The sequence below is a fragment of the Syngnathus scovelli genome, chromosome 5, assembly GCF_024217435.2.
Source record: "Syngnathus scovelli strain Florida chromosome 5, RoL_Ssco_1.2, whole genome shotgun sequence".
Taxonomy (NCBI): domain Eukaryota; kingdom Metazoa; phylum Chordata; class Actinopteri; order Syngnathiformes; family Syngnathidae; genus Syngnathus; species Syngnathus scovelli.
Window position 1 is genome coordinate 10,162,515 of NC_090851.1, and position 24,357 is coordinate 10,186,871.

The 24,357-nt window shown below is 39.3% G+C and overlaps 2 protein-coding genes across 4 annotated transcripts; both read left to right on the plus strand.

Annotated features, from left to right (window-relative positions):
* The first annotated feature begins 1,323 nt into the window (after positions 1 to 1,323).
* cep170ab (centrosomal protein 170Ab) lies at positions 1,324 to 13,615 on the plus strand. 2 transcript variants are annotated; one of them, XM_049721273.2, is made up of 19 exons: positions 1,324 to 1,450; positions 3,189 to 3,333; positions 3,431 to 3,520; positions 4,528 to 4,606; positions 4,741 to 4,799; positions 5,158 to 5,317; positions 5,488 to 5,619; positions 5,786 to 6,238; positions 6,307 to 6,647; positions 6,723 to 6,851; positions 7,460 to 7,589; positions 7,694 to 9,112; positions 9,233 to 9,467; positions 9,928 to 10,036; positions 10,137 to 10,280; positions 10,880 to 10,968; positions 11,348 to 11,441; positions 12,143 to 12,194; positions 12,367 to 13,615. In XM_049721273.2, exons 2-19 carry the CDS (start codon positions 3,229 to 3,231, stop codon positions 12,597 to 12,599), a joined length of 4,053 nt encoding a protein of 1,350 aa, XP_049577230.1. In that variant the 5' UTR covers positions 1,324 to 1,450; positions 3,189 to 3,228; the 3' UTR covers positions 12,600 to 13,615. The 2 variants fall into 2 exon arrangements, with proteins under 2 accessions (XP_049577230.1, XP_049577231.1); XM_049721274.2 differs by having other exon boundaries at positions 1,325 to 1,450; positions 3,192 to 3,333.
* Positions 13,616 to 14,565: 950 nt separating this feature from the next.
* Positions 14,566 to 24,107, plus strand: pld5 (phospholipase D family member 5). 2 transcript variants are annotated; one of them, XM_049721283.1, is made up of 10 exons: positions 14,566 to 14,894; positions 20,187 to 20,323; positions 20,402 to 20,585; positions 20,739 to 20,847; positions 20,912 to 21,039; positions 21,203 to 21,400; positions 22,363 to 22,514; positions 22,666 to 22,831; positions 22,935 to 23,025; positions 23,248 to 24,107. In XM_049721283.1, the coding sequence occupies exons 1-10, from the start codon at positions 14,736 to 14,738 to the stop codon at positions 23,478 to 23,480; spliced, it is 1,557 nt and encodes a 518-aa protein (XP_049577240.1). In that variant the 5' UTR covers positions 14,566 to 14,735; the 3' UTR covers positions 23,481 to 24,107. The 2 variants fall into 2 exon arrangements, with proteins under 2 accessions (XP_049577240.1, XP_049577241.1); XM_049721284.2 differs by lacking the exon at positions 14,566 to 14,894 and adding an exon at positions 18,595 to 18,891.
* Positions 24,108 to 24,357: the final 250 nt, after the last annotated feature.

Sequence of the window (24,357 nt, forward strand, 5' to 3'; positions counted from 1 at the left end):
AAATTTTGAGTGAGCTGGTTTTTGTGGGCAAAAATGCACAAAATGAGTTCTTGTACAGTTTGCTGTTGAGCAGTTTTATGCTGTCGTTGAATGGTATTTTTTATGCACGAGAGCGTTTATGTAGTTATCTTTTTATTGTTCAAACCCTGTGTGGCTGAAGGCTGGATCTTTTATACATGAAGTGAGCATGTAATTTATTAAAATACTCTCATCTAGCCTACATTGGAGTCTGAAGAAGAAAAAAACCCAGACATTTGCATGTATTTTCTCCATTTTTTGGTCACACGTCTGGTTATAAATGTGAGGTCCTCTATGGCCCTCCATTAGCACTGATGAAAAACTGTGGCCGCCTCCATCATTTAAATTGCCATGGATTAGACTGTTATGTGATGTACGCCTCTTTACCAAATGGATCTGATGTAGATTATCCTCAATGAAGAACTATTGTAGGATGATATATGATATATATATATATGTATATTGTATCCAAAACTATGCAATGCCAATTAACTCAAGTGGTGTTTTTTTTTTCTTGTTACAAAGCAAGTGCACACTCACCTACAATAATTATTTTATTAAAACTGTCACAAATAATGTTGATGCATATTGATGAATGTTTGCTGTGGTATTCAGTTGAATTAATTATAGGTAACTTTAACGCTGTGTGGAGCTAAATAAATCAAAATGTAATAAAAAATAATGCACTTCATTTGGTGCAATGCTCACATCTGTCTTATAGTATTTTTCCTATGGATACTTGCAAACAATTTCCATCCAATTAGAATTAGAATTAGTATTGTATTATTTTGTGAGCGCTACAATTGATTCCGGAATCGAGTGTAAGCAGCAGCCACTCAACAAGCTTAATACTTTGGCGTCATCTAGTGTACAAAATTGGGAAGTTAAAATTCTTACGATAACGTACCGTATATTTCTCAAGACATTCCATTAAAACTGCTGGGTTAAATGACCCAGCAAGTTGGGTCAATTTGACCCAAACTCACGTTGTTTTTAACAACCAAATTTGGAATTATTATGTACCACAAAATGGATTGTTTTGAGTAAAAGGGGGTCCCATTTTTAACCCAAACTGGGTTGTTTTCAACCCAGCATATTATTATTTGGTCATTTATAGCGTGACAATTTGTGTAGTTTGCTAACCACTAATTCCAAACTACCTAATTAAAACACCATATCAAATGCATATCTTGTTTTAATTAAGCACCACATCAAATAAATAAATAAATAAATAAATAAGTGCACTTTTTCTGCAATGTCAAGTAACCATGTATCGTGTTCTCCAAGATGAGCACACAGCGCCACCGTGAGGCGAAGGCGCTATAATGCTTACTGGGCTTGGCGGCCAGCACGGAGAAAGAAGCAAACAGCTTCAGCTTGGTCCATAATTCTAGTGCGGTAAATCGGATGCTGATAGCCGTGGCAGAAGCTGGTGAGTGACATGTTTGCTCCTCCCGGTGTTATTTGCAAAACCCTGGTGCCCTGGTCCTGATGCGAGGGGCTAGTTTAGTTTCTTCAGAGGGATGTGGTTAGATGAGCATCGCTGTGTACGCGCATTATGAGAACGCTAGCCTTATATGTCGACCATACCAAGATAATGCATGTCATGAGCTCCGGGCAACAAATCCCCGTTTTAAAATAATTGACGTTTGGACCAAACGAGGATGCATTTACCTCATGGAGCAAGTGCAAAACCAGGAGGTACGTACTCGGATCAATGCTGCAGATCCGGGTCGCTTCCGGATAAAACACCGCTATCAACGTTCGTATTAAATTCTAAACTACGTATAAACAGTGACATCTGTGGTTTTAGGTGATTAGAATATCGTTTTTTCTCTATTTCTTGATATTGTATGCATCTATGTTAACGATGGCCTAACTGGGCTAATTTTCAGGCGTTGTCATTGGCTGACTAGCCATCAGCTGCCTCCTCCCATGCAAGCCTAGTTGATGTGTTGTCATCTTCAGAGAAGAGTTTCTGGACATGATCTCAGCATGAATGTGCAGTCAAACGTCTAAAGGGGGCAAACAGGCCACTGTAGCCAGGGCACTGGCACACCTCCCCAAGAGGGGGAGGGGGGGGGTTCAAAATGATGCTCTAAAATAAAACCCAGATAGCCTACTGTATGGACAAACTTGGCTTCATCCCATTAATTCAGTCGTGAGTCAGCAATGAGGCCTGTGTGTCTGTGACGCTATTGCAGCATTCAGGGAGTCCAACTGATTATTTGAGTCAAAATAGAAGCTTTTTTTTTTTTTTTTTTTTTTTTTAATGCTGTTGTTAGGAGAGCTTCAATGAGGGGCTTCCTGCCTCTCTGTGGTCCATTTGTTCAAATGTTTGTTTGATGGACTTTCTCTGACTTGGCACAATATTACTAAGTAGCTGTTCAAATGTACTATTTTTCTGAGTCATCCTGCCCTCACGGCCATTGTTAGCGTATCTGAGGAAGACTATTTTTAAATTTAGTGTTGTTTTTTTAGTTTTCTTTTAACATTTTGATTATTTGTCAAGTGTCAGATTTAAAAATATAGGGGGTCACTAAGTAATAGTAATGAGGTAATAAAGTAGGGATATTGCTACACCAGGGCTTCATAGCTCCCGTCAGGAATAGTTTAGACCATCCAGTATTTTATTCATTTCTGTTAATATATATATATATATATATATATATATATATATATATATATATATATATATATATATATATATATATATATATATATATATGATCATGCATCGTTCAAGTCTCCTTTAGCCATGGGAGAAAAATAATCCTAGAGTTATCTGTAGATTATAATTCTCAAATGCCCATCATTCTATTGTACATACAGCAATACTGAAAGAAGCACATAAAAAATTCATAGTGGTCATACTTGACAAAATAAAATGTTTTTGCTCTAGTAGGTATTTTTAGTTAATTTTATAAATGCAAAAAACGTGGAAAAAACATACAAACCCCACAGAGTAAATTAAAAAAACTGAGATTCGAATCCTGAATTTCAGGCGAGCAATTCTGCTCTTTACTGTTTTTTGTAAAATTGAAAGATCTCATACCAAACATACACAGTTTTGTATTTGATACAGCTTTTGAATTCAATGTTATTAAATCGAGTAGGTATGCCAAAGGATGTGACGTTGGGCGTAGATTTAATTTCTCTTTCATTTTCAGCAGGATGCATTAAAGATCAAGGAGATCTTGAAAGGCAGCCATGAGTCTGACGTCCTGGTTCTTAGTGAGTGGTGGTGGGACACGTCATCGTCTTCCCAGAGAGATGATCTTCGTGGGGAGAGATGACTGTGAACTCATGCTGCAGGTACAGATTGACTCTACTGAGCTATAATTCCTGTATGATAATCTGACTGGGAGATTATGTTGGCTAACAGTGATTGCCTGGATTTTATATGATTTAGTCGCGCAGTGTGGACAAACAACATGCTGTCATCAACTACGAGGCGGGGACAGATGAACACAAGGTTAAGGACCTGGGTAGCTTAAATGGGGTAGGTCCCTGGTTAGTTGGCTGTTTTATGTCATGCTGTGATCTTTTTCATTTGAGATGCATGTCATTTGACTTTGGTCTATGACAACTTTGATCTAAATATAATACACGCACACACACGCGCACACACACACGCACACGCGCGTGCGCACACACACACACACACGCACACACACACACACACACACACTATAAAAAGGCTGAACTGATCTAATGATTATTAAAGCCCCTGAGTAAAAATGTGTCTATATTTTACCATGGACAAGATTTAAAATATAAATTATTGTATGATTTTGCAGTACAAAACATAAAATAACAAAATTGCACCCTCGAAGTTTCCCAAAAATTTGTAGTAGCCAAACGATCTACTATTACAACTATTGTGACAGTTTTTCTTGACACTGTCAGAAAAGTAGGAATTGAACAGTATATTTATAATAATTTCTATTTGTGTTGCACTACATCCTATTGAGACCTGTTTGTAATGTCTTGGTTATTTATTTCAGGGGTCACCAACCTTTTTGAAAGTGACAGCTACTTCCTGGGTACTTCTTATTGATGGGCTACAGTCGTACAGAAAACACTATTCGTGTTTTCTCACAATAATTATCAACAATGAGTTGGCAGTATTTTACTACCCTGTCTTATCTCAAGCATTTACACTTTCAAATTAGCACGTATACAGCATTCCTAGTTAATCACAATGTCCGATCAAGGGTGAGCTATTTTTAACACTATGCTGTGGTCCTTGGGGGCGACCCGGTATCCGAGTACACCATGTCGGTAACCATCGCTTTATTATGTTAGATGAGACTGGCAGTTTATTGGAAACACACCTCTGTGTAAAAATAAAAAAAGTGCACAACTGCAAAATATAATCACAATAATTTTAAAATGTAAAAATGTATTTTTAACCGTTTGTGGGAGAGCTCACAAATTGGATATGTCATGGCTTGTGTTAAAACGCTGTGTGTAGTATTGGCTCAACCACTTTGTTGTTTTTTACAGACCTTTGTCAATGATGTCCGAGTACAAGAGCAAATGTATGTCACACTGAAGATCGATGACAAACTGAGGTTCGGTTACGATATCCTTTGAGCGTGTTCTGTTAGGCAGTAGAGCAGAAGGCCAATGCATTTGGACAACTCTGAAACATGAAATACTCTGAATATAACCTCTCATCATGAACTATTCGTTGTCTTTCACCTTAACTTGTCCCACATACTAACTTGTTCACTGTTGTTCGTGGAGAGCTACACATACCAGAAGAGGCTCTAAAGGTGAGACTGCCTCTCTTTGTGGAGAAATCATGGACCACTATTATTATTATTAATATTATTTCAGTACCTGCTTTGGGTAAATAGTTAAAAGCATACAAGGATGGTACACTCAGTGGTCACTTTAATAGGCACAATGTAATGATATCCAATACCTGAGCCAAACAGTATTAATAAATAATGCCTTTTAATAAATTAGTCTTCTAATTCTCCCTTATTTAAACCTCTAGCTATTACTGGAAGGTTTTTCACTAAATTCTTTGACCTAATATGTGACTATCTCCTAATACTTGGATGTTTTTTTTTTTTGTTTTTTTTTTACTTATCTCCTCACCTCTTTTTGCTTTGCCACTTCTTTCAGCATGAGAAATTTAGCAGCCAGCTTCAGCTCAGCCAGAGAAGGCTTCTGGAGGGTGAGTCTTCAAAATCAGAAGGGAAACCCTCTGAGGCAGCTGCACCAGTGAGTGAGGCAGCCTCTGCTAAACCCACAGAGCCCAACAAGGTGGAAGAAAAGATGACAGGTTAGTTACCTGGACTCTGTGCAAGGGACTCATCCAGCAATGCTGCCTCCATTAGTGAACCATCAGTATCACTCATTTCCATTCCAGATGTCTATTTGTACGAGTCCTGCTTTCTTCTGTTCACCCATGCAAGCCATGATGAAACATGCATTTTTTTGTTGCTGTTCTAGATGTTGCAGTTTTGAAAAGGGGAACACCTCTTTATGGACAGCCTGCATGGTGGGGCGATGGAGAGGCCGATAATCACTCTGGAAGGCCTGAAGAAAAAAATTCTGATAGGAATCGTGAAAAACCTCAAACAGGTTCTATACGATACTGTACATACTGATTAACATATTAATATAAATGACATCATAAACTTATCTTAAATGTCCAAGTTTGGTTACTTGGATTGATGTCTAAATATACATTACAATATGACCAGAGTGTTAATTATGACCCACCATGCCATTGTGTTTTTTCTAACAGACACAAAGAAGAGTGCAGGAATGCCAACGTCTGCCCTACAAATATCCTCTACTCAGGAGCCAAGCTACTTTGAAATCCCAACCAAAGATGCCCTCCTCGAAGGTAAAGCAAGTGGTGAGGCCACATCAAGAGATCAAGAAGCTGGTGCTTCATCTGCTGCAGAGCCTGCCCACGGTCATGCATCCTATACCATCGAATTCGACCCGGGCGCATCAGGCAAGGTGACGGTCAAAGATCGAGTGGCAAAATTGGGCTTAGACACAAAGCCACGTCCAAAAAGGGGAGTGGGTGAGGAGCTGAGTCCACTTCAGACAGTTGTGATGGCAGCAGAAGTCAAAGTCGCTGACTGGCTGGCCCAGAATGAGCTGCCTTTGACTGTCAAAGAAAGGGTTACAGAAGATGGTGGGGAAAGTGTGAAGAGCGATGTACCTGTTCAACTGAGGAGTCTTAAAGGTACTGCATGTGCGTACGCCACCATTGGAGTAAAATAAGCTTATTTGTCATTTTTCTTTCTATGCCAGACAGCACACATGAAGATGGCACACAGAGTGACTCAGAGAATGCACTTGGAGAACAACGCAAGGCTTTGGAGGAACGCCATTTGGGGCTTTGGGGCGTAACAGGAATGAAGATCAGGGAAGCCCGTGCTAATGTGCCTGAAGGGCTCTTTGCAGAGGAGGAAAGTCCAGCACGCCGTCGGAGGTCTTCAAGGACTAAAGTGCCAGGTAGTTTTGTAGAAAGGCAACAGAGTCATGATGAGTGCTATCAACATGGAGATGATTGTAGCGACAGAGGCACATACACCATTGAGCTTGAAAATGGAGACCATGAAGAAGAAGAGGCTCGAAAAATGATTGACAAGGTGGAAATGAAGAAACATTCAATCATTTTAACATTTGCAGTGCAAATGGTTACTTTTTTCATCTTTTTATTTCAGGTGTTTGGTGTAGATGAATTAGAAGCTATGCATGTTACCAGAGTCGGGAATGCAGACCTGAAAGAGAACCTCCCCTCCCAGAGGTCTGGTCCTCGAGAGAGAGGAAAACCTGGCTTCATGGAAACAGAGGTGCAAAATCAAAGTTTTTATGACAACACTAGTGTTGCATCCCGAAAAGAATACTATATCAACAGTGAATTATTATGGTCATATTTTCTCCAGCTGGAAATTGGATCTTAGACAAAGTAGAGAGTATCATTGCACAGTTCCAAATACCAGTTGGTGTTTGAGTATACTGAAAAAAATATATGTATTTTATCAAGTCGTTCCACAAAATAAGATTATGTGGATCCACACTTAAAAAAATTTGACTGAATGCAGATGGTTTTATTTCGTGCAACCACTTGACAAAATAAGTTTAATAAAAACTTTTTCAGACTTTGATTGGACAGAACTAAAATGTCAGGAAAAGCCAAGTATAGCATTTTAATTTTATTTGAGGTAAATCAGAGGCTTTTATATAGTGGTGGGTAAATGCTGACGTTCATTGAACACGAGTGCATAAGAGGGTGTGCACACTTGCACAACCACATTATAAAATAGCTAATAGTTTGATTGACGTTTTGTCATTTCAGTATGACTCAGTGATACTTAAAATGAAAACTGCCATTGTAGTTTCAGACTGAGCTATGCCATGGAATCTTGTTTTGGAGCTTTTCCATGCTGTCTCTTCCCAGGTGTTGCCTGAGGAACTGGAGGTTGGTGGTCCTCGCTGGGTCTCGCAGTGGGCTATCCTCGCTGCCAGCCACATAAGGACAGACCCTGAGGGATCTGGAGGCGAGAGTCAGAGTTTGGTTTCCGACAAAGGTACCTAAGTGCTTCTAAAGAGAAGCTCAAGTAAAATACATCCAGGTCTACTGCTTTGTAAAGCACTGCACACACTCATTTGAGATCTAATTTTGCTTTTTCAGCAGATGGAAGTGAATCAAGCCATTACTTTGCTTCGTCTGGTCAAAAAGAACGTAAAAGAAGAACTCTGCCTCAGTTGCCTGGTGAGGAAGTTCCTCAAGAAAGGAGGACCCCAAGTTCTGTCATGCACACAGACATGGGAGAGAAACAGGACACAGAACTGCAAGAGAAAGAGAACAAGCTACCAAGAGGGGAGAATTTGCCCGCTCACAGTAGCCCGAGTCGCTCTTCACCAGCAAAGTCACAGGGCAGCAGTTACGGGAGCACGAGACAGACAGGTACGATGGCAAAGTTACCCCCTCGGCCAAAGACGAGTGGAGAGAGGAGAAAAGAGGAAGTGCAGATGAGGAAAAAGGAAGAGAAAATCCGAGACAGTAGTGGAAAACCCATTTTGAGACAGGAGAGTTTTACTGTGGAAAAACCAAGTTCCAACGTACCCATTGAGCTGATTCCCCGCATTGACGGACTCACGGGTAGCAGACCCCCGAGTAGGGAGGCTGCCGTTGACACTGACACGCTACAGAAGGACTCTGAGGCAGTGGCAGCTTTCTTGGAGACCACTGTATCAGACCAAGGTGACCCGCCGAGTCAGTCCATCGAAGGTTCTGTGTCACCAGAGTCAGATGTGGACACAACTAGTACGGTAAGCCAAGCTGACGGAGCAAGGAAAATGGTTCAAAAACGGAGAATTCTTGTAGGACAGCAGAGAGAGAAAACCATTGTGTGCTCAAACAACAAAGGCCCAGCCGCTGGTCGAGAGACACAGGACAAGCGGGTTAAGACTAGACCACAAAGTCTTCAGCAGCCTTGGACGTCTCTGGATCTCACAGATGATGATGTCAATTCAAACTCACTTCTTTCTGATACTCAGTCCACCACGCAGCAAAGCAGAGGTTCACGGGCCAGAACCCAAACAGGAAGTACCACAGTGGGGGGCAGCACCAAGTCCAGTCGGGCTAAAATCAACCAAACCCCTTCTCCTCTTCCAGCCGGTAAAACCCCAAGTGCACCCAAGCCAAGGCCCACGAGGGCTTCCATACTGCGCAGAGCCCGACTCGGTGACTCAACCGACACTGAACCTCCAGATTTGGACAGGATGTCTGTGGCCTCTGAGGCCTCGACGACAAGTTCCACATCCAGGACAGGTCTGACAAAAAGAGGAATGTCTCGGATAGAGGCTCTAGCACAGCCAAGGAGACCAAGGGTCGGTTCTCCTTCTGCCCAGAGTGACTCTGAAGCCACCGTGACCAGGAGTAGAGGATTGGGAGCTCGAAGTACTGTCGGTGATTATGCTGTTAGACACGGACTACGAGGGTCTAATGTGGCCTCTGTCTGTGGACCCAGAGCCCGGGCGAACAGTGCCTCTAAGCTTCCTGACAAAAGTAAAGCCACATCCTCATATGGACAGGCCGCACCAGCAGGTACTTATTTGATGCTGAAATTTCACATTCTTCTGCTTAGAAACACTCATTTTAGTGGTATTGTTCAAATCCATGAGTGTTTAAATTCTCAAAAATGGTCTAATCCTACTTTTTCCATAGCCAGTACTCGGTGGCGCCGCGTGCCCGTAGAGTATGCCTCCACCTCAGAAGACGAGTACGGTTCCAACCGCCATCTGTCCAAACAGGGACAGGCACGGCCTGTTCCATCCACACGAGTGGCACAGCTCGGAGGCTCGGGGCCAACTGTTCCTAATTCGGCAGGCTTGAAGCCAGCGTCAAGGGATCAGGATGAATATATGAGAGACTGGACAGCACATAGTGAGGAGATAGCCAGGTATGTAGATGGAGTTTGAAAACATTAGATGGTGTAAACTGGTCATATTTTAAAATGTGAAAGCGCTTTTGGATTACCAATAAGAAATGGAAATATACATAATGGTGTTTTATGATGAAGGGTATCAAGGTACAGTTACATTTTACATTTGTCAGACCACAGGACACATCTCCAATTTTCTTTTCTTTTTTTTTTTTTTTATGTCACACACAGCCCTTGTTTCACTGTCTGTGGATAATGACACCTTCTTACCGGTTTCAGGCAGCATCTTCAGAAGGATTTTTTTGCTTTTGTTCTTTGGTTGATATGCACATTTTAGATATGTTCATATCTGGGACACTAACGTCTCCTTCCTGAGCGCCATTTTTACAAAGTTCCTCCCTATCGTGTTCTCCATATGATATCAAATTATTGGTTGACATTTTAGAATTGACATTTGGTATCCATATTTGTTCAACAGGATTAGCCAAGACCTTGCCAAAGACTTAGCAATGCTTGCAAGAGAGATTCACGACGTAGCTGGAGAGATTGACTCAGTGAGCCCTGCAGCCACTGACCCCGGAGTTGTGGTATTGTCCAAATATTTGACAGTTGCAAAATGTAGATATAGTTTGAATGCAAAATAAAACAGCAGCTTCAAATAATTGATATGAGCTGAATTTGTTACAGTTGGAGGAATGTGATGACAGCTTGGAGCAAAAGGGTTATAGCAGTGCTCTGGAAGCAAATGGGAAGCCAGTTGAAATGAGACTGAGGTCCTCCAGTTCACAGGCATCTCGTTCCATTCGTCGACAAACATGGAATCAGGATGAAGTGAGTCCCCTTTTGAAACTAAAAAATAGTTCACCATCACCTCCAGTAAAATCTAAATACAGTGCTGAAATGTATTTTGTCTTCAACCCATTAACAAAGCAAGGACTGCCCAAATATTACATTATAAAATTAAAGTTTATTTTTCCCCTCAAAATTACTCTTTCATTTTTATGTAAAAAATGTTTCCTTTATAAACGAGTTAATTGATTTGTTGTAAATAACAGACGCTTTGTTTGCAGAATACTGTACATACATACTGTAAAATAAACTGACCACTAGAGGGCGCACTCAAAAAATATACGCACTTTACCACAGGGCAGAGAGCAGGTTATTTGCCATTCACAGTTGATGAATGAATGAATGAATGAATGAATGAATGAATGAATGAATGAATGAATGAATGAATGAATGAATGAATGAAAAAAAATAATGAATTAATGGTTCCTAATCAGAAAAATGCCCAATGGAAAGTTTTATTTTTGTGTCTTTGTTTTTTTTAAGATTTAGTTGTACTCATGATGTAGCAGCAACAGTTACATGAATGTTTTAAACATCTTGTTGATTTTGTCATCACAAAAAAACATGTTTTCATCCTCCAGGCACTGCTAAATAGTTTACTCCTTCCATCTGTGAATCAACTCTCACACCGAATACGAAAATCTGTCGACAAAACAGCCAGCAAAATCAGGTGAGTCATATCACAATAAACACTCACCCATTGTTTAATTTATAGTAGAAAGCAGGATAGAAGATATAGAAAACTAGGGGGGACATTTATAAAATCTTGAAATGTGCTTATTTTTATTTACCTTCGATTTTATTTTTTATTTGCTGAAATTAGGCCAGCTAGACCAATGTGAGTGACACATCACAAATGCTCACGCCAATAGTCAGCAGCAAATCGGACTTGTTATCAGAATGACAACTCACAAGCTTTTTCATTCACCACAATGGGCATTACAATAATATAATTAGTATGTATTCAATAGTCCAGTGGGAAAGGCGATATAAAAAATTCATTTCATGTACTTTGCTTCTCTCTATTTTTACTGCTTCTCAAACGCAAGGATCCTTTTCAAGGATAAAGACCGGAAATGGGAAGAGATTGAGAGCAAGCTTCAGGCAGAGCATGACTCCTTGCTGTTGAAGACCTCCAACAAGGTGATCATCCTGTCTACTCACAATTTCATTATTTTATCTACTCCAGGGGAAAATGGCAAAAGCAATTCATTTGCAAGCTTTGTTGTGAAATACAACCATGATTAGCACCGACACTGTAAAGACAAGACAGTAAGACAGTTTAATGTGTGTTGTCTGGTATCAAAAATGACAGTAGTAATTTGTAATGGTTTGAGCAATGGGATACGTTGTTTGTAATCTCTTTACAGGAGTAATCCAATTCCATTTCACTGAATGGAATTAATGCCATTCAGGAGAAAATCCCTTCCCTTTAATAGTAAACACCAAATGTTGGATTACTTTTCGCGAAATACAAAGGAAGTGTTTACGGAATATATTTAGTAGTACGTATGTTAGGGTACAGATAGAAGGTTGTGCTAAATTCCTGCTTAAGAGAAGAGAAAAAAGCAGACATGTGATGCAACTCAAGTGTCCTCCTCGTCAGAGCTAATGCTACTCTAAGCGACATGGTTATGAATTCTGCCTTGACCCAGCCCAGCTGTCTCATCTGCTCTACTGAAGTGCTTTGTTTGTCTTGCTAGCAGTGAGAGGACTCAAAAAGAAAAAGCACAGATGATGAGCTTGCACTTATGCAGAAAGTGCTATTTTGCATGCAAGATTAAATAAACTACAGACGTCACAAGAGTTAATATTTGCTGTTTATTTTCTTTATTTTTCGCCAGGAGATTTCCACTATCATTCAAGATCTAAAACGAGTGGAAAGACAACTGCTAGGTATGGATCTGATCAATTATATAGGTTTATGAGAACGATGAAGAAACGATGATATTCAGTTCATTCAGTTTACATTGCTTTTTGTTTGAAATTGACTGATGTCATGCATAACTGTATTGAATCTTATTTGCAAGCATGCCGTATTAAATAGATGTTTGTTCTCCTTGTCCAGTGATTGATATGATGGTCGACCCAGACGGCACTCTGGATGCTCTGACCAGCCTGGGCCTCACCAGCCCACTAGTCACTCATCAAGTAGAATCAGCTCTTACCACTGGAGGAGAGGCTTCTTCCAGTGCATTGTTGGACTCAAGGCATGACGTCGCCCCCGGTGAATCACATGGACAATCGGAGAGTTTACAGGTAGCAGAGCAAGTCACAGGGTCTCCCCACATCAGCGGATAATTGACAACACGTGTCCATCATATTGGACTCGTCCAGAAGTGTACACATGATCTGTTGGATATCTATAAGTGACTTGAAGCTTCTCAAAATTTACTATGCTTTACATATTTATTCTGTTGTTGATGCAAAGCGATTTCCTTTATATTACCCAAAGTCATGTATGTGATTTATAAACCTTTGTCTATTGTCAATGTAAATAAATAGTGTAACAGTAAGAAACTGTGCAAAGGTGTCCAAAAGAGAATCACCTGTACAATGGTATGATTTTTTTCCTCGTTTTTTTTTTTTTTTTTGTGTATGAAAAGAACAAATAACTCCTTACCTTATAGGTGTTTCTTACAGACAAATCCCAAACTACTACATGCCTTTACCATGTGAAAATATCATGTGCAAACGTAGCGCTGAGAAAGATTTTCCTCTCCCTTCGGTATTTTGTCACAAGTGCCCTAACCCAAGCAATTATTGTAGGAAAAGAGTAGAAATAAATAATAATATAAATAATATGGTGAGGGGGGTCATCAAAGTGGTTGTTTTGCACATGATGAAGCTGTTGTATGTTGATATTGGTACATAAAGGATGAGAAAATCCCTATTTATGGTAGTGGTTTGGCCAAAAAGTAGGCAAGAAAGGGAAAAGTTTGGTCCGATTATTTTCTTTTCAAATATTGTGTTTGAACCAGCATATATACAGGGTTTACCTCCGAGTCCTGCGGTGGCATGCTGCAGTGATGCAAAGGAGGGATGCTTCATCATATTATCGTTTACACATGAATGTAACCTGATCAAATTCTACCCAACAAATTTATTCAGTATTATTAACTGCGTGTTGTGCTCAGCACTTAGTGAAGTATGTTTTTTGATGATTTTCAGATGATTTTGTTTGGATGATAATAATAATAATGATGATAAAGGTTTGTAAAAGAAAAACATCTTTTTGAGGATTTTAGTATAATTGTTAACTCCGCAATACCTGTGTATTGTTTGCCTTGTTTCCAATAAAATGCATGATTATCCAACTTTTACATTTTTAACTGAGCCCCACAAGCATGATTGTAGTGATTTATTTACAAAGATGTAAGGATACCACAATGTTACTGGAACCAGAAATCTTTCATTTCCAAATTTAATTTTGCTGTTGGCAGTAAATAGATCACACCTAGGTAAAGAAAAAAATATATATAAAAGAAAACAAATGTCACTGCAATTCTCTGGGTTGTCACATCAATCCAGCAAGATGTATGAGATATGTTCAAGCAGTAAAGGAAATATTCTTGTCTGCTGGAATTGAAATCTGTGGGTGTTGGCCTGGGGGGCAATGAGTGAACAGGGGTGGGGTGGCCCTATGCTGCTCTATCCCTGCATTTCACAAACACACATATATAGATATATACGTATACATATATATATATACATTTATACATATATATATATATATATATATATATATATATATATATATATATATATATATATATATATATATATATATATATATATATATATTCTTAGAAACATCACAGTTAATAGCGATCTGCCTTCTTTCCCACTTTACACAGTGTACTAAAGCCAGCAAGCGCCTCTTACACCGGCACCTTTTCGTAGCAATAAATAATGCAGGCTGTAAAAATCTCAAACATCCTCAGCAGGCATATGGTGGCTCTTGCTGCAACATTTTTTGAGGTGAAGTTTTCCCTGTACATTCTATTCTGCATTTCAGCATCATGTACTTATGTATGTTTCTGTCAGTGTCTAATATTCCTATCGGATGTTTCTCAATCAGATTAAGATCCACTTTCCGCGACGAGAGCCTCTCCTGTTGCATTTTCATCATGTCCAGAGGCCCACTCCACGCCCCTCCCTTTCTGCTACTAGACCAATGAGATACACATATAAACACACACATACACACACACACAGCATCCCTCCCTAACAAGCATGAGTAGTGTGAGAAGGCGTTGGTGCTCTGGCCACAAACAGAGCCAAGGGAAGCGCTGCAGCTTGCGAGTCAGATGGCTCATAGAAAGACAAAAAGCAACCGCAGCTCTAAATGACAGACAGAAAAGGACGTGTCAGCATCTTAAGGTAGCTTGAGGCAGACTGTCTGTGGCCCTGCAGACACAGACAAACAGGCCATCAATGGAACTGTCAAATAATCCAAGGTCGAGGGGGCAAGAGGAGGCACCCCCAACCCTGCTGTCTGATCTGTCCCAAGTGAAAAACAACAGCTTCAGTGCTGCCCAACAACAGGGCTACTCTGCAACCATCTTTTTGCGCCGGAAAGACAAACCAGAGAAGGTAGGACAACATTTCAAACTTTTTTTCCTCTTTCCCCCCCCCCCCCCCCCCCCAAATGAACCTATGACATTTCATCAAGTCAATCACTTTTAAAGTGGTTCTGGAATTGTGCATAACATAACCATTGGAAGTTATGTTTGTAAGAGTATCCAATTGCAAAAGTGTTTAAGGCTGGAAAACACAAGAGAACATTTCAATTAGTATCAAAGTGCAACATGGAATCAGGTTTATATCCATTGGAAGTGCTCTTAATGTCGGTGCTGCATTAAATTCAGCACAGTAGAAACACAAGACAGAGGAGACTGAGCTCTGTCACAGATGAGTATTGATCACTAATTTCCTCACCGCTACCAGTGCACGCACGCACACACAGACACAGACACAGACACACACAGACACACACACACACACACACACACACACACACGCACACACATATGCCACACACCCCCTATTAAAGGTGCCATGCCATATTTTTTATTTTGTCAACCTTTGATATCCTTTCATTGGGTTTAAAAGATATTTCGGGTTGAAAATGAGAAGTGTGGCACTTTGAGCTATTTTCTTGTGATTTTCAACAGTCGGTGTTCCGTTTGGGTCTCTGTGGTCTTTGATTAGCAAACTTTGATAATAGCTTTCTTCTGATTGGTAGCAGCCGATAAGTGGGTGTCTTGTTGCCACTCTCTTCATTGTGTTGGCTCTTTTAGATTTTGGAAGGCCAGAAATGTGTGGTGTTGGGTATATTTTGTGGAGGATGGAAACCTCTGCTTTAACATACGCCCCAAATACATACTATGAAAGACGGTTGACTTCAAGAAGTCATGCCGTGCCATTTCTGAAATGCTTTGGCATTTCTCCAAAAATAAATACTTAGTTACTTTAGTTTATTTTAATTCCACATCTTCTCATATGGGCTATGATATATTTGTTGATTGATTTTATTTTGTTATTTTGTAATGATTGGTGAAAACGAGATTCAGCTACCCATGAATCCTGAGGTATTTCATCTCCCAGCTGAAGTAAATACAATAACTGTAGCCTATAACATAAATTGATCTGATGTATCCAATCCAATATTTGTAATACCCTACACTAATTCAAGCCTTGTTATTGTTTCTGGTGCCGTAATGTGAGGTGGTAATGTACAGTCAAGCTCATAAAAGGCTTAATGCATTCCATTAAGCATTCTACTTGAAATATTAATCATGTAACATGTGCAAAGAAGAATAATGTAGCAAGTGATAATTCAGCCCCTGTTCTCCATTGGAGCATGAAATGACACATAGGCACATAGGTTCAATGGTACTATTTTGTTGCCCTGCTGAAAACCACTGACATTTTTCACAAAAGTCATTAAAATGTGATAAAATCAATGGTCAAACTTATGTGCATGGTGTCAAATGCTGTGCTCATCCGACGAGAGTGAACGTCAAGATTGATGGCTGCTTTCAGTAAATCGAGCTGACTGAAAGAAGCCTGTGATGGTGGTTTTCACTGAACAAGTCAGCTGTGGCCACTCACTGATGGAGCTTCCTCAGACAGCCAGACAGACAGGATCTTTTTTATTTTACTCCTAGATCCAAAACTAAAGCATTTGGCTCATGGCCCAGCAGTATATTAACATGGCATTGTGCCCAGTCAGCCTTCACTCGGTATATCATTTTGACTTTGATACTCCAGTAACATGGACGACCCAAAAAATAAAAAAATGAAAAAAAGCTAACACTTGCAGCAATTGCACTGCAATCAGCCACTGAGCCTCCGGTGTGAAGGTGAGACACCAACAGTGAAACGTCCTTCACTGGCATCCTCCAAGGTGTTTTTTGATGGGAGGTAATTAAGCGCTCCTCCCCAAACTAAGTTAAAAGCCAAAGATCAGAATCGTCATGCTGAAAGATAATAAAAAAAAGTATTATCTTTTACTTAGTCAATTTTAGGCTGAGCAAATGTCGCAGTAAAGTTTACTGTATATTTGTAAAAGTTGCACGTCTAGGCAAATCCTAGAATAATCAAAATGGCTTTGTAGCTTTTTGAAAAAGATCTCTTGAAATGCAGAGTTAAATAAATTCCAATCAATATCTTATCATAATAGTTTTATTTAACTGAATTTTAGAAGTAATATAAAAAACATGGAATGATAAGATATTGTTTTGTCATCAATCATAAAATGTTTTAAATGTGTAAAATGGCAAAAGTTCAATGAGATCAATCTTAATCCTAATATTGGTAATTAATGATTATCTTTTGTGAGTGGTGTCTCAGATTTCTGTCAGTACTGACAACTTCATACGACAATGTATTTTTAATAAAAAATTAAAAAGATTTGGAGTGGTTGTGTATTCGTCTGGAAGAGCAGCCATCTCCCTCAGGATGTGACTCAGACATTTCTAGTCTCGCTCTCGCTGTCCTTTTGCTCTGTCACAGGGGAAAGAACATGCATTAAGCAGCTCAAACGTTCACAGTAAAATGTGACATTTCCTTGTGCTATTCCACACAGTGTTATTATGTTTTTATTATGGCTTTGTATATATTGTTCATAAACATTTTATCTGTTAACACAAAGAAAAGGTTGATGTAATTTTCAAAATAATTGGCCTATTTTTTAAGAATTTATTCACAATCGAATCGAATTTACGTCAATTCCCACGTTGCTTAAAGTTAAAAGGACATAAAATTGAAGTCCCCCCACGCCTCTCCGTCTTGATGGTGCTCATAGGACTCCTAAAAACAGCAAGCCGCTTGCTTGCTGTCGGCAATATATTGTTGCATGCTGTTTTCTGCTATTAGGTAACTATTCATTTGTGAGATGGGTTGTGTTAAATAAAAGCATCAAAGAAAGTGTTTGCACTTTTTATGTCGTTCCGCTGAGTTTGCTTAATGAGGTTTTCGGATAATGTGCATAAACATAAAAGTACGGTAGTCGTTTTGAAAATTTCCCACAAAAGCCACAATTATTCAAGTGATGAAAGGATTACATACAGTAGATATGCTAGTTTAGTTCACTTATATTTTATGATTTTATGTTTTTTTGTGCCTTGCAAATGGCATGTTTTGAACAGGGTCGATTTTTGTCTTGCATTCATAAAGGAACAGGAAGCAATAGAGGGTCATCATGTTTTGTAATCCTCTGAACACAATAAATTGGTAATCCCTCAAGGGTGAGTGAACAGAAATTATTATTATTATTATTATTGTGAAATATTTGTTTTATTCCATTTCTACCAATAATAGCAATTATCTTATTTGACTGAGTAAGCATCCATGCAATGCATACATTTGATCCAAATGATAATTTATCTAAAAAAATCTACAAATAATATATATCACCAAGGATTTTCTCAAACGTTCCCTCGTTGATTGGGTGTTTGTTGGTGGGAATGTATCACTGCAGACAGTTTGTCAGTCAGCACACAGCACGTATCAAAGGAGAAAGATAGTTGACGAAGCTTGTGCTAATTTGATTTGAGGGGGCAAGGTCCCCTCTTGCACCCGCGTAAAGCCGGCCCTGGTTTCTAGAGCCTTCCTTGCAGGTGTATGGCAATTTAACTTGGATCATGGTGTAGCTATAGTACAAGATTAAAAAGGAATGCATGGGGGAGGGAGTCAGGGAAGGAGCGACTGGGGCTTTTGGGATTCAAAACAGCAGCTTTGCATTGGTGGCTTGAACAAGAGGGTTTGGTCTGTCTCCATCTCTCCAACAGCCTCAGTTGAGTCAGCATGGAGCTGCATACTTGCTCATTCTTTATCACACACACAGACACGCGCACATGCGCACACACACACTCTTCAAGCTGCAAATAAGATCAGGACATGAGATGCAAACACATACAGAGACAGAGCCTCAGGGTGTCAGTGAAACATATGAAGTGTGAAAGTATGCGTATGGAGCAGAGCCAACTGAGCGACCCAAACGGACTGATGAAGCAAATTTACTGATGTCAAAGAAGTTTGAAGTGCAGCTATCATGGCAGGACCGACCACAAAGCAACCAGTAAAGGTGACGTTCCAATTCCCCGACTTCAAATATGCATGGATATGTAAAATCTCGAGTCCATTTTTTTGTAAATGTCACTGAGAATGTCTGGGCTGTGTTATGAATATAATGTAACTTTGTTTAATACATTCAGCAACTCACATTTATTTCCATAATTGATTTCTTTTCGGTGAATTTTAGATGATTCAGCAAAAAAACCTTTATAACTTCCCAGGGCTCAGTGGAACTTTTCTTCAATGGCAATATCTGCATGTCAAGCACGGTCTGGTCAGACTAATGAAAATCCCCGGGTCTCCGTGGATTTAAAAAGGAGCGTACGGTACACAGGATGTGCTATAGCGGCCTAATTAACTGAGACATGAAGAAAGAGTAGACAATCAAACAGTATCCTTACAGTATTGTAAGGAATAGAAATGAATAAACATCTTCAAACACAGCCAAAAAAGGAATATACTCTCATCCGCCACATTAGGGAAAAGATTTGATATTAAATTTTATTGACGTTATACTAAGAGCCATGTTATTATTATTCAGACTATTTATATCGCTAAAATGCTCAGTTTTGATGCATAACAATCTTTATTGTCATGTTAAAAAAGTAGCAGTTGAAAATTAAACAGTTAATTACAATTAATGCAAGTGGGTCTCATTAAATCATACACAACAACCCAATGTTGTGATTTGTGACTATAAGCGCTAGCATTTCGGGAACTCATAAAACTGTCAAAGACAAAAAAGGAATGCTGAAAGGGTGCAGCGCTAAGCAAAATTAAAGCGCATCACTGCACTTTAAAAGCGCAAAATCAAGGCTTTTAAGACAGTGTCAGGACAATAGGGATGTCTGACTCTCCCACACCTTTAATATAGCCACAATATACACTCAAGTACACAAATAATATCTTTATTTTTCCAAGGCATTGGCCTGGAGCTTGAGACAGAAGTCATAAAATCCCTTTCAAGGGGGACATGCTTGAACAACAAAGCTGGCAGTATACAGAAAAGTCAAATATTCTGAGCAATGCATTCTGCCTACCTTCAGTGTTGTGGGCAAACGTGATTTTCTGGTGCCCTATTGCCATTTTTTTCAAAGCAGCAGTATTGCTTATCCGATATAAACACGCAGCGTTGTTTATTGATCACAAAACCTACCTTCTCCCATTATTGATTGAGGAAATTAACATTTATGGGGTCATTACTTTCCTTTCCCAAGGCCTTATGATGAATTGCCATGTTGTTGTCTTTTCATCCTGTTTATACCTTTGCAGTTTGTTGATTAAAAGTTGTTGTTTGTGTGTCAGACTCAGCAGAAGTGCATTGCCATCTTTGCATTGCTGTGCTGCTTTGCTGTGCTATTGGTGCTTATCTTCTCTTCCGTGGATATATGGGGAGACGATGAGGATGGAATCACAGAGGAGAACTGTCGCACTGACTGTCGGTGAGATAACCAAGAAATTGAAAGTATAATAAAAGGACATACGAAGAATGTTGATTTGTTGATGCTCCTATATTGCAGCATTGTCCTTATGGAGACAATCCCCGAGGATCTAAAAGATCACTTGAATGGTAAACGTAATTTGCCACTCTTTGTTGGCTTTCACACATTGCTGGACATAGCGAAGCACTCAGTCCAGGTAGTGTCACCTGTTTGGAACTTGATGCCCTCGGAAAAAGAAACTATGCCAAACACAGGACGACAGGTACAAAGTCATCAATGTACCATTTGTATTTCCCAAGTGCTCCGAATGAAAAAAAACTTTAATTATTTTGAAGATTACCTCCCCTTTTAATGAGTTTTGACCTGCTGAGCTGGAGCTGAAACAATGCCTAAACACTTATTACCACTTCCGCAGGGTCATCTTTTATTCCAGAGATTGCTCAACTTGAAATCCCGTGGGGTCAAACTAAAGATTGCTAGCAGTCTGACAAACTCTGCAGAACAGAAGATTTTGGCAACGCACAGTAAGTAATTGGCAAACTGGCATTTAGTTTGACTTTTAAATCATGTCTGTCTTTTACTGTCCAGATGCAGAAGTGCATTTGGTTAACATGACAGCTTTTACCAGAGGAGGACTCCATTCTTCATTCTGGATTGTGGATCGAACACACATCTACGTTGGCAGCGCTGACATGGACTGGAGGTCATTCTCCAAGGTAACATTAACATTTTGCTGCAAAAAAATAATTAGACCTAAAGACTGAACAAGGACAAAAGAAGCATGAGATACTCTTATTTGGGCTCAATGTTGTGTTTTCACAAGCTCAACTTTCTTGCTGTATCACTGGTGGCACTTTGTTTCTTTCTGACATCCCACAGAGAAAAGAGCTGGGCCTGATGGTGTATAACTGCAGCTGTCTGGCTCTGGACCTCCACAGAGTATTTTCTTTTTACTGGCAGCTCCATGAGAGGGACTACATCCCCTCAATCTGGTCCAAGAGAGTTACAGCACTCTATGGGAGAGATCAGGCCCTGGAGCTGGAGCTCAACAATACGCCTGCAGTTGCATATGTGTCTGTAAGGCTCTTTAGTATTGATTGTTTTGTTTTGTTTTTTAATCACAATGCAAAGCATTACAAATGGAAAATTGCTTTGAATAGCAACTTAGTTTTCAAATGTGTACCATTATTTAAGTGACAAATACCTGTATGTATAAAAATGTATTAGTCTTGGTGCCTGATGTGAAAGTCTAAAGAAATCGGGTTTTTTTATTTATTTTTTTTTATTAGCCTAGTCGGGAGGAGCGTGGCCTTGTTGCTTTTATATTAGTACTACATATATCTGCACTAATGCCATGGATGTTTTTGTCAGAATCTGAAGAAAAGGTCATGCACGATCAAATAGTGGGTGGTTAGCGCATCTGCCCACCTCGCTTTTGATGTGAATACCCCCCCCCCACTCCTGTGCCGAGTTTTCATGCTTTCCCTGTGCTTTTGTGGCTTTTCTCCAGGTGTTGCAGCCTTTCTACTTTCATATTTCTTTATTATTTCTTTCGTTATTCTTAGATTAACTAAAGACCCTAACTTGTCCTTAATTGTCAATGTGACCCCCACATCTTACTTTAAAGTTATCTTGGATGAGATGGTTAGTCGTATAGCAAATAACTGATGGTGATGCACAATCATCAAAAAAAAAAAAAAACTCACTGATTGCACATCACTGTTGAAGTCTTTTTTTTTTTTTTTTAGCAAAAATCCTTTGCGCTGATAGCTGTAAAAAAAGATCACAGGGGCACTAAAAATAGAACCACCGGTCAGGTTAGCATGTTACAATGTGGGGTGATTATTCATGTTATTTGCCCTTGTAGGGTGCAACCTGCTCTTGAGACCTCTCTGTAATGTTTGCAAAAAAACTAAAATAGCATACATTGTTTTGCCTTGTAATTTCTGTCACAACCAAAATTAACCATTTGAGTTTGCTTGACTTGTAAACTGGGTATGTCAACAGTCTGTCACTTTAGTGGTGCATCTTCTCTGCAGACCTCCCCTGATCTTTTCTGCGCTAAAGAGCGCACCAGCGATGTAGACGCCATCGATCAAGTCATGCAGAGCGCAAAGACATTTATCTTCATTTCTGTGATGGACTACCTCCCTCTGGTTAGCAGACGCCTCAGAGGAACCTCGGTCACAAGGTACTGAAATCAAAACAGATGCTTCATGTGACTCTCTTCTATTTCATGCCTGTTTGTGATGCTGTGAATGTACTTTGACAATGAAGATGGACTTCCTTCATCCAAGCAGGGAGGAAATCATCTAATTAAGTTAACATGGCTTCATCATTAGGTACTGGTCACCGCTGGATGAGATGATACGAGAGGCTGTGATTCTGAGAGGGATCAAAGTTCGCCTGCTCATCAGCTTCTGGAAGAACACACACCCTCTCACCTTTAACTTTGTAACCTCTCTCAAGTCGCTGTGTGTTCAGCTGAACAACTGCTCTCTGGAGGTGGTAAGTGGAACAGCTCCTCTCTCACTGTCTGGACATTGTGCTGATTAATATTTATTATGTCATATTATTTAACGTGATTTTCATTCATTCAATTATCTTTCAGAGGTTTTTTAGTCACAAGGAGAAAAAGGATGACATTCAACATGGACTCAATCACAACAAGTACATGCTGACTGATAATGCTTTTTACATTGGTAGGCAATGCATTTTGCATTTTTACATTTATAGTGTATTTTATAACAATAGTAATTTTCATAGATCCTTTTGTATGCTCAATTTAGAATGACTGCTTTGGACAATGATGATTTATAGATAGTATAAATGCCGCTACAACCCTTTGAGTTTATCCCCAAATGCGCTTTGTGAAGATATGTACACAAATTGTCATGATCACATTTTCTGCTTTACCTTTTTAGGAAACCACAACTGGGTGGGGAATGATTTTTCCAAAAATGGTGGAGTTGGGTTGGTGGCCCTGATGAAAAACGATGGAGGGAAGATCATGGAACAAATGAAAGCTGTTTTTGAAAGAGACTGGATTTATTCTAAAAGCCTGCTTGGAAACAAAGATCGATACAACAAATATAGACATCAGCACCAAGTGGAGACGAAAGAGGAGGACAATTGGAATGACCCTTTGTCTTTGTAAATACAAACGACCTTTATGCAACTTATATATTTAATGTGGAATTGCTACACTATGCATTGCTATGAACGGCTTACACAGTACTTAAATTTCCCAGTATCCAAATGAATTTATCTACATCTTGATGTAAGAATAGTAGCTGACTGCATCTTAAAATTATTATGTGAGTTGATAATGACAGAAATGTACAATGCTGCATGAAGTATATTATTCGATATATTGTCCGAGCCTATATTCAAACCAAAAAGACAGCCGTATTCAAACTATAGCCTACTAAAAAGTAGCAATATGTATATGCATGTATATCAGCGTGCAAAAAACACAAAGAAAGACTGAGGGTGGGACTCATATCCAGAAATGTGAGGCAGATGGGCTAGCCACTAGCACACTGCGCTTCCCAGTGCCAAATTCCATCTCAATATATGGTGCAAATTGAAAGTGCTATTTTTTTTTAAATATGACCATTCTTCGGAAGTGGTATGTGTTCTTTTGGGGCCCATGATATGAGATTAAAAGATATCACTTTTTAAAATGACAAATTCTACTGAACAGAATTTTTTTTTTTTTTAAAGTGTAAGCAAAAAATGTCACATGCTCTTAATTAAACACAAACATATGAATGTCACAAGATTCTTGTTTGAAAACGTTTCTTGTTGTTACAGTATATGCAGCAGTGTGGTCATTCAATTTCCCCTTGAGGAAGATAAATTGTTAATGAGTTACAATTTTTATGTCATCCTTTTTTTTATTTAGAAATTTGCAGTAATATTACCTTTTTTTTTTTTAGCTTTGTCACCAATAACACATTTAGTTTTGTTGTTTTTCTGTTAACCTTCAGCATAATTTGACTAGCATCCTTGAGAATGAGCATCGAGAAGTG

What these genes read in the sequence shown, in the direction of transcription:
- cep170ab (XM_049721273.2), top strand. Translation starts at nt 3,229, where the DNA reads ATGAGTCTGACGTCCTGGTTCTTAGTGAGTGGTGGTGGGACACGTCAT. An exon ending in ACCTGGGTAGCTTAAATGGG is followed by an intron (nt 3,521 to 4,527) that starts GTAGGTCCCTGG and finishes TGTTTTTTACAG; the next exon opens with ACCTTTGTCAATGATGTCCG. An exon ending in CTGGCTTCATGGAAACAGAG is followed by an intron (nt 6,852 to 7,459) that starts GTGCAAAATCAA and finishes GTCTCTTCCCAG; the next exon opens with GTGTTGCCTGAGGAACTGGA.
- pld5 (XM_049721283.1), top strand. Translation starts at nt 14,736, where the DNA reads ATGGAACTGTCAAATAATCCAAGGTCGAGGGGGCAAGAGGAGGCACCC. An exon ending in GGAAAGACAAACCAGAGAAG is followed by an intron (nt 14,895 to 20,186) that starts GTAGGACAACAT and finishes TTTGTGTGTCAG; the next exon opens with ACTCAGCAGAAGTGCATTGC. An exon ending in AGAGGAACCTCGGTCACAAG is followed by an intron (nt 22,515 to 22,665) that starts GTACTGAAATCA and finishes CTTCATCATTAG; the next exon opens with GTACTGGTCACCGCTGGATG.